This window comes from Hemibagrus wyckioides, linkage group LG19 (genome assembly GCF_019097595.1).
Source record: "Hemibagrus wyckioides isolate EC202008001 linkage group LG19, SWU_Hwy_1.0, whole genome shotgun sequence".
In the NCBI taxonomy this organism is placed as follows: Eukaryota; Metazoa; Chordata; class Actinopteri; order Siluriformes; family Bagridae; genus Hemibagrus; species Hemibagrus wyckioides.
In genome coordinates, this window is record NC_080728.1 from 21,382,952 (window position 1) to 21,397,500 (window position 14,549).

The 14,549-nt window shown below is 39.2% G+C and overlaps 1 protein-coding gene across 2 annotated transcripts in view; it reads left to right on the top strand.

Annotated features, from left to right (window-relative positions):
• The first annotated feature begins 347 nt into the window (after positions 1-347).
• The window catches only part of lin7a (lin-7 homolog A (C. elegans)), a 34,715-nt gene continuing 20,513 nt past the window's right edge, over positions 348-14,549 (top strand). Inside the window, exon 1 of one of the 2 annotated variants that reach the window (XM_058416561.1) lies at positions 348-627. In XM_058416561.1, coding sequence (XP_058272544.1) covers positions 591-627 — 37 coding nt within the window. In that variant the 5' untranslated portion in view covers positions 348-590. The remainder of the gene's footprint in view (positions 628-14,549) is intronic. The other variant, XM_058416562.1, reaches the window with a different exon arrangement.

A 14,549-nucleotide genomic window follows, 5' to 3' on the forward strand; every position in this document is an offset into this window, starting at 1 on the left:
GACATCACTATCGTATGTGATCACAAGGTCTCTCTCTCTACCTGACCACACCCCCTCCCCTCCGGAAGATAGCGGTGTGTTATTATGCAGCTGTCGTATGATGTGCCTACACGTCCAATAAAGCCTCCGATTACAAAGATGGACTGTTTGCCAGGTTTACTTATATCACACGAGTCAACAACTAGTTAGTTGCTTATATAGGAGGAGCTCTAGTAGCCAGTAGTTTTCCCAGGCAGGAGCTCCACTAATTAGTAGTTTTCTCCAGTAGGAGCTTCACTAGTTAGTTGCTTTTATAGCAGGAGCTCCAGTAGTTAGTAGTTTTTCCAGTAGTCAGTAGTTTGTAGGTTTTCCAGGAGTCAGTAATTAGCATTTTTTCCAGTAGTCAGTAGTTAGCAGTTTTTCCAGTAGTCAGTAATTTGCAGTTTTTCCAGTAGTCAGTAATTTGCAGTTTTTCCAGTAGTCAGTAGTTAGCAGGTTTTTCAGTAGTCAGTAGTTAGTTGCTGTCTCCAGCAGGAGCTCCAGTCGGCGCTTTTCCCGGTATCAGTAGCCCCCTCCAGCTTTCCCTCCTCACTCCCAGCTCCAGCTCCGTCATGGCGACAGTAGTGCAGCCTCTCAGCCTGGATCGAGGTGAGTAACGGGGGCAAATCTGCCTTTTCTCTCCGGAATCTCGGCTTTACTCTCTGGAGCTTTTACACACAGCACTCTGCTGGACCTGGAAACCGAATCGGGTCGGCATGAGTTCGGGATTTGGGAATGATTTTCTCCGGTCGTGTGGAATCTCACGTCGGGATATATATCTGTGTGTGTGCGTGTGTGTGTGTGTGTATGAGTGTGTGTGTGAGTGTGTGCGCGTGTATATGTGTGTGAGAGAATAAAATGAAACGCCATGGTGCGAATGTCATTTTATAAACATCTGAAATGAAATGATTAGTGATTGATAGGTGTGTGTGTGTGTGTGTGTGTGTGTGTTTAATCGCGGGATGGTGTTGTCATTCCCAGCGCGCGTGCAGCGTTAATATTCCATAGGAAATATTCCACCTTTTCCCTGCGTGCGTTTCATTAATGATCTCATCGCTGCTGTTTGTTTCTATCTCACTTTTCCTCCAGGAGAACTTTCAGCCCTGAAAAAGCTGAACGGATATTTATCATATTTACTTTCATGGTAATATAACGGCATTATAAGCGCACATGAACACCTGAGGTGATTTCTGTAATGCGGATTTAATTCAGTGTGTCAACCTTTTAAACCGTGTGTGTGTGTGTGTGTGTGTGTGTGAGATGCATTTGCTGTGCTGAGAACAGATGCAGCTGCTGAACTACAGGTGATGTTTATTCCAGCATCATAAATCACAGAAGGGTTAGACAATAAAGAGCTTCAGACACTGAATGGAATAAAGGTGGATTTAATGCAGGAGAGATAAGGAAGGCTAACACTGGATTGGTGTTAAGTAGGAAATTAAAAACACTTTAGTCTGGACGTAACGAGGACATGATAAAACACAGACCTGCTGCAGGTGAAGGTGAAGATTTTAATTTGCTGCATTAAATGATTGATATATATTTAATGAATCCCGTACTTCCTCCAGTGAAACACTTTCTAGTGTTACCATGTGTTTGCTCCGCCCACATGGGGCATGACTTGCTTTACAGTAGCTAGTCGTAAACAATTGAGGTTCAACTTGTAACAATCCCTGATTAAACAATTCAGCTTCGTTAACTCGGAGTAATCTTCATAACTAGCGGTTCCTTCCCTGTTTATAAAGAGTGGAAAGTTCCTCTCTGCTACTTTAAAGGAGTTTATAGCTGCATTTGTATTCATTCAGTTCATATACACACTCAGGACTCTTAAATCTGTAACACGGGCCAGCATATAAATAATAATAATAATAATAATAATAATAATGTCTTCTGCTGTATAGGGACATGAGTGTAAGTGGAGTGATGGGAAGCTGTGAGCAGTGTTTATTAACCCTGCGTGAGAGGTTTACACTGTGGAAAGGCTTCATGCATAAAACATGGGCTAGTTTCGAGCGTTACGGGTCATAAAACACGTCAGCGAGAGATCTTTAAGCTGAGCGGAAAAGAGGAGGAGATGCAGCATTTAGCTGTTTTTCAGGATGTGAGAAATTAAACCACTGCTGTCAGTCGACTCCAGTAAAAATCCTCCACGTCTTCACATTATTCCACATACCTACAGAATATACAGAGCTACGATCCTCATCATGAATATTTGTAGTGAATGAAAATCTCTTGTCCTTTTGCTTTCACTTTTGACTCCGCCCCCATCCAACGTGTTCACCTGTTCCGTGTTTCACAGTATTATTTTATTTATTCCAGATTTCCTTCTCTTTTAAAGCCTGGTTAATTGTAAATCCTGCATTTCTACGTGTTATTTCTCTGTTTGTGATTTCTGATTTTCCAGCATATGTCTTTTCCTTCTCTGCTGCTACTCTGTTCATCTCTGATTCACTTTCTGACACACTTCACTAACATCGCTTCATCTGTCTAGAGCGCACTACACCGACCAAGTGATATTAAACTTATGTCTTTTCTAAAGCATCCTTTTGGACGACTGTAGCCAAAAATGACTCAGGAATTGATAAACAGATTGAGGTTTTTTGTTGTTGTGGTTAAAATTTTCCCACAGGAAACAGCAGAGAAAAACCTGGACACTTGGATCTTGTCTGCAAGCATTCCATAGTTTTGGACTATTTTTAAAAAAACAAACATCACGTGTATTTCTCGCTGTATTGAAACGTTAGACTGTACTGTGATGAATTTGTTCTGTATATTATTCTCACAAAATATAAAAACAAACCAAATATAAATGATAGCAGCACCAAGAAAAACGGTAAAAGATATCAAAACAAAAACTAACTGCATTAATGAAATGATCCACACTTCCAGATCTTTAACTAGTTCCATCCCTAAGGAGTTTAAAGTCCCTGGGATACTGGTGGAACTGGGAATTATGGGATTTGAACACACAAGCTTATGATTTGAGAGCTTTTGAGATGAAACAGTAAATTGAGCTCTATGAGTCCTGAACACAGCCACATCCTCCACGTATTAATCCATACATGTCCACGAGGATTTCACGATCTCGTTATAATTTCCTTTCTGTTAAAAACAGGAAGCAGCGCCGATCAGGAGCTCAGCCCCATGCTGACGTTTCTATTTATTATTCTGACAGACGATTTTATACAAGTGACTTATAACTGAGACGAAATGAAATTGAACTGTCAGCATGCTTTATATAAATCACACACGGCTCTGCTGAATATTCTGCTGATTTCAGACACACGTCGCTCTGATCTTCGCTTGATTCATCTTCACTAACAGCAGCTTTCTATATATTAATATCACAGGTTTCTATACGTTAATGCGCTGGTTTTAATGCGTTTCCATAGCAACCGCTCCATGTAAATGGATTTAATTAGGAAAAGTGTGTAAGGAAAAATGTTTGTGCAATTTATGGTGAATTTTAGTCTCCAGTGTCAGGCTTCTATTTTATTTTATTTTATTTTATTTTATTTTATTTTATTTTATTTTATTTTATTTTATTTTATTTTTCATTAATTTAATGTAATTTATTTATTTATTTTATGTTATTTTATTTACTCCAACACATTGAGCGCTGAGGTGCCTGAACAGTCTCGAGCACACAGCGCTAACCTCTAAAGCTCTGCTGTCTTTACAGTAACCTAAAAGCTCGATAAAGCCGTGTTTAAACCTGTTCATTTTAAAATGAATTCAAATCAATTACAGCTAATGGATTTTACGGACACATCATTCTGTCCCGAGGAAACTCCGGCCTCCAGTCTTACCTTAATGCGATAGAAGCGTATTGATTTGTGTAATGTGCTAAAGAATAATTAGCGATTTATTGGAGTTTATTAGAGAGTTTATTAGAGAGCAGCAGAAAGCGATTCATCAGATGATCCGAATACAGCGAAGTCGTCTGACGGCTAAACCCGCGAATCCGTCTGATTTTTGTGGCGGAATTCCTCTGATCATTTTTAATGGAATATGGACGAGGAGATTGAGTAAAAGCCCTGCTTAATGAACAGAGCTAATTATCCTGAACACCAGCGTTTCTTTCTGGAGCAGTTTGGAGAAGGTTCTTATTTTTATTCTTATTTCTTATCCAATTTGTTCAGCTTACCGGAACTGACGTGTCTGTCGCTTCAAACTAGCCATTTATTTGCTCGACACTTTAAAAATGCAAAATATATTCCGTTAGATGTTTATTCTCTAACACACATTCAGCATTGATTTCTTCTGCTGCAACACTGATGAATGATGGAGCAGAGCTGGACTAACAGAGTTTCTGCCCTCTGGGTTTTAACCTCAGTGGAGTATAAAAAGGTCAAACTTCTCTCAGATTAACCGCCATCTTTATCCGTACTAGCGCAATGTGATCCTACACCTAACAAACACCAACACACCAATACTTTCCTTCATTCTTGGAGTTGCTGCACTTTATAAAGCCTACTGCTGACATTAATTATACTTCTAGAGTGTAATGGGGTTTTATGGGCAGTGTTTGTGTTTAATGGAGTTTGATGGATTCTGTTAGAGTATAATGGTGTTTCATGGGCAGTGTTGGAGTTTAATAGTGTTTTACCAGCTGTGTTGGAGTGTCAAGGTGTTTTATGGGCAGTGTTGGAGTGTAAAGGTGTTTTATGGGCAGTGTTTGTATTTAATGGTGTTTGATGGATACCGTTTAAGTTTAATGGTGTTTAATGGTTTGAATTTGAATTTCAATGGTTAGTGTTTTTGTTTAATGGACAGTGTTGGAGTTTAATAGTGTTTAATGATCTCTAATAGAGTGTCTTTGGGTTTAATGTGTTTAATGACCAGGATTTGGGTATAATGGGGTTTTAATGGACAGTGTTGAAGTGTAATCATCTCTAATCGGTCAGTGTTTGGGTTTAATGGTGTTTAATGGACAGTGTTTTGGTTTAATGGTGTTTAATGGACAGTGTTTGGGTTTAATGGTGTTTAAAGGACAGTGTTGAAGTGTAATCATCTCTAATCGGTCAGTGTTTGGGTTTAATGGTGTTTAATGGACAGTGTTTTGGTTTAATGGTGTTTAATGGACAGTGTTGAAGTGTAATCATCTCTAATCGGTCAGTGTTTGGGTTTAATGGTGTTTAATGGATAGTGTTTTGGTTTAATGGTGTTTAATGGACAGTGTTTGGGTTTAATGGTGTTTAAAGGACAGTGTTGAAGTGTAATCATCTCTAATCGGTCAGTGTTTGGGTTTAATGGTGTTTAATGGACAGTGTTTTGGTTTAATGGTGTTTAATGGACAGTGTTGAAGTGTAATCATCTCTAATCGGTCAGTGTTTGGGTTTAATGGTGTTTAATGGATAGCGTTTTGGTTAAATGGTGTTTAATGGACAGTGTTTGGGTTTAATGGTGTTTAAAGGACAGTGTTGAAGTGTAATCATCTCTAATTGGTCAGTGTTTGGGTTTAATGGTGTTTAATGGACAGTGTTTTGGTTTAATGGTGTTTAATGGACAGTGTTTTGGTTTAATGGTGTTTAATGGACAGTGTTTGGGTTTAATGGTGTTTAATGGACAGTGTTGGAGTGTAATCATCTCTAATTGGTCAGTGTTTGGGTTTAATGGTGTTTAATGGACAGTGTTTTGGTTTAATGGTGTTTAATGGACAGTGTTTTGGTTTAATGGTGTTTAATGGACAGTGTTTGGGTTTAATGGTGTTTAATGGACAGTGTTTGGGTTTAATGGTGTTTAATGGACAGTGTTGGAGTGTAATCATCTCTAATTGGTCAGTGTTTGGGTTTAATGGTGTTTAATGGACAGTGTTTTGGTTTAATGGTGTTTAATGGACAGTGTTTTGGTTTAATGGTGTTTAATGGACAGTGTTTGGGTTTAATGGTGTTTAATGGACAGTGTTGGAGTGTAATCATCTCTAATTGGTCAGTGTTTGGGTTTAATGGTGTTTAATGGACAGTGTTTTGGTTTAATGGTGTTTAATGGACAGTGTTTTGGTTTAATGGTGTTTAATGGACAGTGTTTGGGTTTAATGGTGTTTAAAGGACAGTGTTGAAGTGTAATCATCTCTAATCGGTCAGTGTTTGGGTTTAATGGTGTTTAATGGACAGTGTTTTGGTTTAATGGTGTTTAATGGACAGTGTTTGGGTTTAATGGTGTTTAATGGACAGTGTTTGGGTTTAATGGTGTTTAATGGACAGTGTTTGGGTTTAATGGTGTTTAATGGACCGTGTTGGAGTGTAATAATCATCAGTTGTACACTTTATAATACTAAAGACAAATCTCTAATGAAAAATTGTTGAACAGTTCATTTATATTTTAATGACTTTTTTTAGTGTTTAACAGTTCATTTTGTTTGATTATAAATGATGGTGTTCATTGGAGAAAGTGTTTGATGGGGATTGTTGGTGTTTGATGCGGAATGGATGGATTGGATATAGAATTTAATAATAAATAATGTATATTAACTGGAAAATTCTGGTGTTCTGCAAATCATGGTGTTTGATCATACATTTAATTATTTAATTTTGGTATTTGATGGTGAATGGTGTATTTGTAAATGTTTTTCATGGAGAATGTTGGTGTTTATTGGAGGATGATGGTGTTTGAGTGTTGGTGTTTGATGATGAATAATAGTGTTTCATGGACAATACCGGTGTTTGATAGCGAATGCTAGCATGTGCTGTAGAATGTTGCTGTTATGGTGAATTTGAATGTGTTTTGATGAACAGTGATGGTGTTTGTAGGTGTTTGATGGAGTGTGGAATCATTCTGCAGTGTAAGGTCCCTCTTGCAGCACTCCCACAGTTCCTCTCTGGCATCTTTCCAGTGAGTGATGGTGTTTGTGCTGCCTGATGTTCAGACCAGACCAATTAGCACTGACTTGCAGTTTGATAAAGTGAGTTTAGCATGGATTTGAAAGGAACCCCCTCAGGTGGATTTTGGCCTTGCTTCTTCACAACCTCTGGGAGATGTGCCCTGCTCAAGAGCTGCTGAAATTTGTCAGTGTTGCTTGATTCATTAATGAAAGAAAAATGGCAGTGGGGCAGATGGTCACTGATGCATTATGTAAAGTTCTTGGTGAGACAATGAACTCCAAAGTGCAATCTTTCTGCTCTAGAGGTGGATATTAGACATTCTAACCACATTTTTGGCTATGCACCCTGCAGCTTTGACATTTCTGCTGTCCTTCAGAAGCATCTGTGAACAGCTTGGCCGACTGACCTCATATAAATACACTAAAAACCTCACTGCTACAATGGGTAGAATCCACTCATTACTCAACTCTCGTTACTGTCAGTACTGTCATTACTGTTATTACCTTCATTACCGTCATTACTCTCTGAACTGAATGTTGGTGTGTGTGATGGTGAATGTTGGTGTGTGTGTGATGGTGAATGTTGGTGTGTGTGTGATGGTGAATGTTGGTGTGTGTGAGATGGTGAATGTTGGTGTGTGTGTGATGGTGAATGTTGGTGTGTGATGGTGAATGTTGGTGTGTGTGTGATGGTGAATGTTGGTGTGTGTGTGATGGTGAATGTTGGTGTGTGTGAGATGGTGAATGTTGGTGTGTGTGTGATGGTGAATGTTGGTGTGTGTGTGATGGTGAATGTTGGTGTGTGTGTGATGGTGAATGTTGATGTGTGTGTGATGGTGAATGTAGGTGTGTGTGATGGTGAATGTTGGTGTGTGTGTGATGGTGAATGTTGGTGTGTGTGTGATGGTGAATGTTGGTGTGTGTGTGAGATGGTGAATGTTGGTGTGTGTGTGAGATGGTGAATGTTGGTGTGTGTGAGATGGTGAATGTTGGTGTGTGTGTGATGGTGAATGTTGATGTGTGTGTGATGGTGAATGTTGGTGTGTGTGTGATGGTGAATGTTGGTGTGTGTGTGATGGTGAATGTTGGTGTGTGTGTGATGGTGAATGTTGGTGTGTGTGTGATGCTGAATGTTGGTGTGTGTGATGGTGAATGTTGGTGTCTGTGTGATGGTGAATGTTGGTGTTTGATGGTGAATGTTGGTGTGTGTGTGATGGTGAATGTTGGTGTGTGTGTGATGGTGAATGTTGGTGTGTGTGTGATGGTGAATGTTGGTGTGTGTGTGTGTGTGTGTGATGGTGAATGTTGGTGTGTGTGTGTGTGTGATGGTGAATGTTGGTGTGTGTGTGTGTGTGATGGTGAATGTTGGTGTGTGATGGTGAATGTTGGTGTGTGTGTGTGTGTGTGTGTGTGTGATGGTGAATGTTGGTGTGTGTGATGGTGAATGTTGGTGTGTGTGTGTGTGTGTGATGGTGAATGTTGGTGTGTGTGTGTGTGTGATGGTGAATGTTGGTGTGTGTGTGATGGTGAATGTTGGTGTGTGTGTGTGTGTGATGGTGAATGTTGGTGTGTGTGTGTGTGATGGTGAATGTTGGTGTGTGATGGTGAATGTTGGTGTGTGTGTGTGTGTGATGGTGAATGTTGGTGTGTGTGTGTGTGTGATGGTGAATGTTGGTGTGTGTGTGTGTGTGTGTGATGGTGAATGTTGGTGTGTGTGTGTGTGTGTGATGGTGAATGTTGGTGTGTGTGTGATGGTGAATGTTGGTGTGTGTGTGTGTGTGATGGTGAATGTTGGTGTGTGTGTGATGGTGAATGTTGGTGTGTGTGTGTGATGGTGAATGTTGGTGTGTGTGTGATGGTGAATGTTGGTGTGTGTGTGTGATGGTGAATGTTGGTGTGTGTGTGTGATGGTGAATGTTGGTGTGTGTGAGATGGTGAATGTTGGTGTGTGTGATGGTGAATGTTGATGTGTGTGTGATGGTGAATGTTGGTGTGTGTGTGTGTGATGGTGAATGTTGGTGTGTGTGTGTGATGGTGAATGTTGGTGTGTGTGTGTGATGGTGAATGTTGGTGTGTGTGGTGGTGAATGTTGGTGTGTGTGATGGTGAATGTTGGTGTGTGTGTGTGATGGTGAATGTTGGTGTGTGTGTGTGATGGTGAATGTTGGTGTGTGTGTGTGTGTGTGATGGTGAATGTTGGTGTGTGTGTGTGATGGTGAATGTTGGTGTGTGTGTGTGATGGTGAATGTTGGTGTGTGTGAGATGGTGAATGTTGGTGTGTGTGATGGTGAATGTTGATGTGTGTGTGTGTGTGTGTGTGATGGTGAATGTTGGTGTGTGTGTGTGTGATGGTGAATGTTGGTGTGTGTGTGTGTGTGGTGGTGAATGTTGGTGTGTGTGATGGTGAATGTTGGTGTGTGTGTGTGATGGTGAATGTTGGTGTGTGTGGTGGTGAATGTTGGTGTGTGTGATGGTGAATGATGGTGAATGTTGGTGTGTGTGTGTGATGGTGAATGTTGGTGTGTGTGTGTGTGTGTGATGGTGAATGTTGGTGTGTGTGTGATGGTGAATGTTGGTGTGTGTGGTGGTGAATGTTGGTGTGTGTGATGGTGAATGTTGGTGTGTGTGTGTGATGGTGAATGTTGGTGTGTGTGGTGGTGAATGTTGGTGTGTGTGTGTGATGGTGAATGTTGGTGTGTGTGGTGGTGAATGTTGGTGTGTGTGATGGTGAATGTTGGTGTGTGTGATGGTGAATGTTGGTGTGTGTGTGTGATGGTGAATGTTGGTGTGTGTGTGATGGTGAATGTTGGTGTGTGTGTGTGATGGTGAATGTTGGTGTGTGTGGTGGTGAATGTTGGTGTGTGTGATGGTGAATGTTGGTGTGTGTGTGTGATGGTGAATGTTGGTGTGTGTGTGTGATGGTGAATGTTGGTGTGTGTGGTGGTGAATGTTGGTGTGTGTGATGGTGAATGATGGTGAATGTTGGTGTGTGTGTGTGATGGTGAATGTTGGTGTGTGTGGTGGTGAATGTTGGTGTGTGTGATGGTGAATGTTCATGTTTTCATATGTGTGTGTGTTTGCATTTCAGAGATTTTATTTCATATTTTGTAATAAAATGGTCAACACACACACACACACACACACACACAAATGGCTTGATGTGTGTTTGCTCTGTAGATGCAGTTTCTCCTCTCTGTAGAATTACAGCCTCTTTAAACCCTGAGTAAACATTGTGGTTTGTTTGCTTGATTTGATGACACTTCAGAGCTGAAGGTGGTTGGAGGTAATTGAATCCTGAGCTCAGGTCGTAGTTAATTCCACACAGTTTAGAGTTTGGGCTCAGCTCGGCTTAACGTGGGCAAATCCAGAGAATATGATGTGGAGAAGAGCAGATACAGTCAAAGACAGGCTTTTTTTTACACTGAACTTGTTTGTTGAAGATTTTTTTTGTGACATTGTTGCCCTGTCTCATTACCGTGTTGCCCTCACTAGCATTCCCTTAGAAGAATTCACAACTCAGAATCAAATCAGCATAAATGTAGGCTTCAGGAACAGCACTGAATAAACACAGCCACAAGAGGTGATTGTCGGAGTCCAAGCACCCCTGCAGCTAGCGCCCCTAGAGGCCAATTCTAGAGAGTAGATTACAAGGACAGAACTTCTTGTCATGTTGACATCCTGACAATTAGCCGACGCTAACCTTGTTGAATACCTTCTGAAAGCTGATTAGCTAACATTTTGTTCACGCACATTAGCTCAGGTTCTGAGTGGGAGGAACTTAGTGGTAAAGCTTGAAGAAAGCAGAAAAAACTTTGTATGCTTCAGAGTTTCTGTGTTTTCCAGTGGCAGGAGAAACAGGAGCGAGGATTACGTATTGATCAAGTCGCTCTGGTTACTTTCACATCTCATGAACAAGTGACAGAAAATGTAAAGAAATGTAATGTAAAACATCACGTTTATTATTTTATTTCATTTCTGTGTTGATCTCCAGAGTTAATCTGTGTGCAGAATTGAGCTGCTACTGCACTCGTTTTTTACTTTGTGATTTATTGCGTAAATAAGTGTTTTAGTTTCTGTGTTTTAGTTTTCAGAGAACAGGCGCATTCACATTAAAGGCAGACATCAGTCACTTTTACTTACAAACGTGAAATATCAAGATAGACATCTCATCTGTGGAATAAAGCTCACGGTTTGTTCTTAAAGAAGAAGAAGAAGAAGAAGAAGAAGAAGAAGAGCAAGAGCTTGATGCTTGGACCCCTAATCATAAGAGCTGGAGAATTAAGAACTTGCACACAAATAGCTGTTGGTTTAATGATAACGACGATAACGATGTTAATGATGATAATAGCTCACACTTTCTGTGTTTTTTTCCTTCTCACTCCTCTCTCACTCCTCTCTCTCTCTCTCTCTCTCTCTCTCGGTGTAGGTAATGTCATTCTGACCCACATTGCACACAGATGTACACTGTTTTCTTTTAAAATATAAAAACGGAACATAATGCTCTGTATGATGTCAGTGTTTCGAGATCGCCGTGCTCCTTAACACTCACCGTCTCCCGTCTCCATGGCAACCATTCATTTAAATGACCCTTATAAAACATGACAGGTTTTTTTTTTTTAGTATCGTACCCATGAGCAGGTGAGTAGGAGTGTAACGTTATGATAAAAACCTTCTGTGATAAACATCCGAATTAACGTAAAGACACGTTTCATCTCTGATGTGAAACATTAAACCCAAATATTTAGAAACGATCTTTACTTCCCCACTGAAAGCTTCTCTAAACCTGATGAGAGAAATTTCTACTAACAAATTCTCTAGCTAAGAGAAAGGGGCGAGGAGATTTCTAGATTTCTAGGATTTCTAGAAAAGCAGCATCCCATTAGTGTGCTTTCCCAATTTTATCGTAGAACGAAGCCAAGCGTGTAGAATGTTAATCAAACAGCCACAAGCCACGCCCACCAGACACAGGCCACGCCCACAGTACCTCACAGGAATGTGAATATTTATATATTAATCTTTGTGTTTTTAAGGTATTTATGCTTCTAGTGTAGGATGTAAGCACTAAGAAAGTATTAAAATCAACACTTTAAAAACCCAAGAAAAAAAATGTTTATTTTATTTATTTATTTAATGTAATTGTTTATTCAATTTATGTATTAATTTAAATAATTTTTTTTTTACTTATTCATTTGTTTATTTATTATTTATTCCTATATATTCCTATCATTTATTATTATTATTATTTATATTTATTTATTTATTTATTATGTCCTATTATTTTTTAATTTATTTTATTAGAATATTATGAACATTATTTAATGTTATGAATAATATTATTTTTTATGCATTTTTATTTAGTTTTTGCTAAAAAAGATCATCTATTATCATTGAGTTTCCTGTGAGTACACCGAGTCAGAGAGCACAGATTTGTGGCTCTGAAGGTCGTGGAATAAAGTGGAACAAAGCAGAAGTTCCACATCCGGTTCTCCTTCAGATCTTCTTCTTTTCATGATCATTATAATTCACTGCATTTAATACCCTCAAGCTTCCTCAAAGAGCCATGAGCTGGGAGAATTACAGTAATTTCATACATTCTCAGAACATTAGTCAAGTTTTGGCCATCTGTTTCACTGAAAAATTAGCATTACAGCCTGAACTTTGGCATGCTAAGCTCCGTGCTTGGTAACTAAATTAATTTGGTTTCATGTTTTTCAAAAAGCTAAAAATAAGGAATTCCCTTTATGATTTATTTCCTTTATTCACACTGTTGGAACATAAAAAAATAGAAATCAATTATCCACGTTACAAGTATTTCAACTAAACTACATTAAACTACATTAATAATCTTTCAGCTAGCTACAAAGCAAAATTAGCTTAATTATCCATGTGTGATGCCACTTCCTCAGCTAATATTGGAGATAACTAAGATTACACACACAGATTAACTAAACAAACTTGTGACAGAAATGATTAATCTCTGTATTTGTGCTTGATAATCTGTGTGTTTTGTTCTCCTGCACTTCCTCAAAACATTTACTGACAATTAGCAACATGACTGCAGATTTAGCCAGCATTTAAATAAAGTTAGCATGAAAGACAGTGTGAGTGAAACTTTTTGTTAGCTTCTAAAGAGAAGGCTAGCTAGCTGTTATGAAGTTAGCTAAGTTCAGATAAATTATCCAAACATCTCCCTCCACATCATAGAGGGTTACATTTCATTTCAAGGTATGTTTTCCTGCTAGAAATTAAGGCTACATTTAGCAAGCTAGTTAACATCACACAAAGTTTTTAAAAAATATTTTGCTTTAACAGTTGAGAAAAGTAATAGCTAGCAGATATCTAGCTACACAACTGTCATTGTTCCTATATTAATCAGTGTTAGCTTTCACCACATGACCGCAACAGATTAGCACGTAAACATGAGGTGGGAAATGTGGATATCTGTGGAGTTATATAATATACCACATTTTCCTAGGCTCTGGTTATCTTTATAAATAGTAATATAAAATGAGAAGGGAAGAGCGAGACTTGGGGGTTTGTGTGAGTGGTGAAGTCCTCAGCAGGTTTCCAGAATGACCTCAGAGTAGATCATTAAAGTCAGATTAACGTTGAGGCACAAAGGAAAACCGAAAGCTTGTTAGCGGCTCTGCTAATGAGCGCGCTTCAGTCGGGCGGACGTGAATTCGAATTCACATTTTATTCAGCTGGATACTCTGGTGTTTACTGATGTGTGAGGAGGAAACAGGTTTCTGGCGAGTTCTGGTGTCAGTAAAATGTCTGTACACGATGCTCATGATATCAGAGACGTGTTAATACGATCACAGATCCAATCAGCTCGCACTTCTGCAGCTAAATATGACGGTTCTGATATGATATATAACAGGCTACATCGTAACTAACATTCATATTAATTCATTTCTTAGTTTAACACTAATTTATAAACCTGTGCCATGCCGTGTATTCTAAAAGTGGAGACTAAACATCTCAAGCAAGAAAATGAAATCATTCAACTGTGGTTTCAGTCAAACAGACAAGTTAAACACACGATAACGCGCTCGCAGCTAGTGTTTAATGTTGTGCGACCTCTGTTGCTAGGCAACTGGTAACCAGTAGTAAAAGCTAGCTACTGATTCATACGAACTAACTAGCACAAAGTCTTTTATATGAATAGGAAGGCAGATTGACAGAGCAAATGTTACAGGATTATCCGGAACATCAACATTTACCTCAGAAATGTTAGTATATTACTAAGAAAAGACATTTCACGGCTAAAATGCTTCTTTTCTAGCTAGCATGCAGCTGCTATGTCTTTTATCCAGACAGTATAAAGATACTGAGAGTGAAGATGTTACAGAACTATCTGGGGCATCAACATTTACCTCAGAAATGTTAGCATATAACTAAGAAAAGCATTCCACAGCTACATTTTCTGTTCATCTAGCTAGCATTCCCCTGCTAAGTCTTTTGTACTGCACATTTACCTCAGATGTTTTGATATATGACTAAGAAAAGACTAAAACAGCACTAATCTTAGCACTGCAGTGCTGTGTGTGTGTGTGTGTGTGTGTGTGTGTGTTATATACAGCACTGAGGTTAGAACACACATAATAAAGAAGTTTCTCTCAGGCAGTTATGTCTCTCAGTGGGGTTCTGCGTTACTTTATTCTGTATTTATGGAACCTGCAGCTGTGCTGATTTCACCCTGGAGA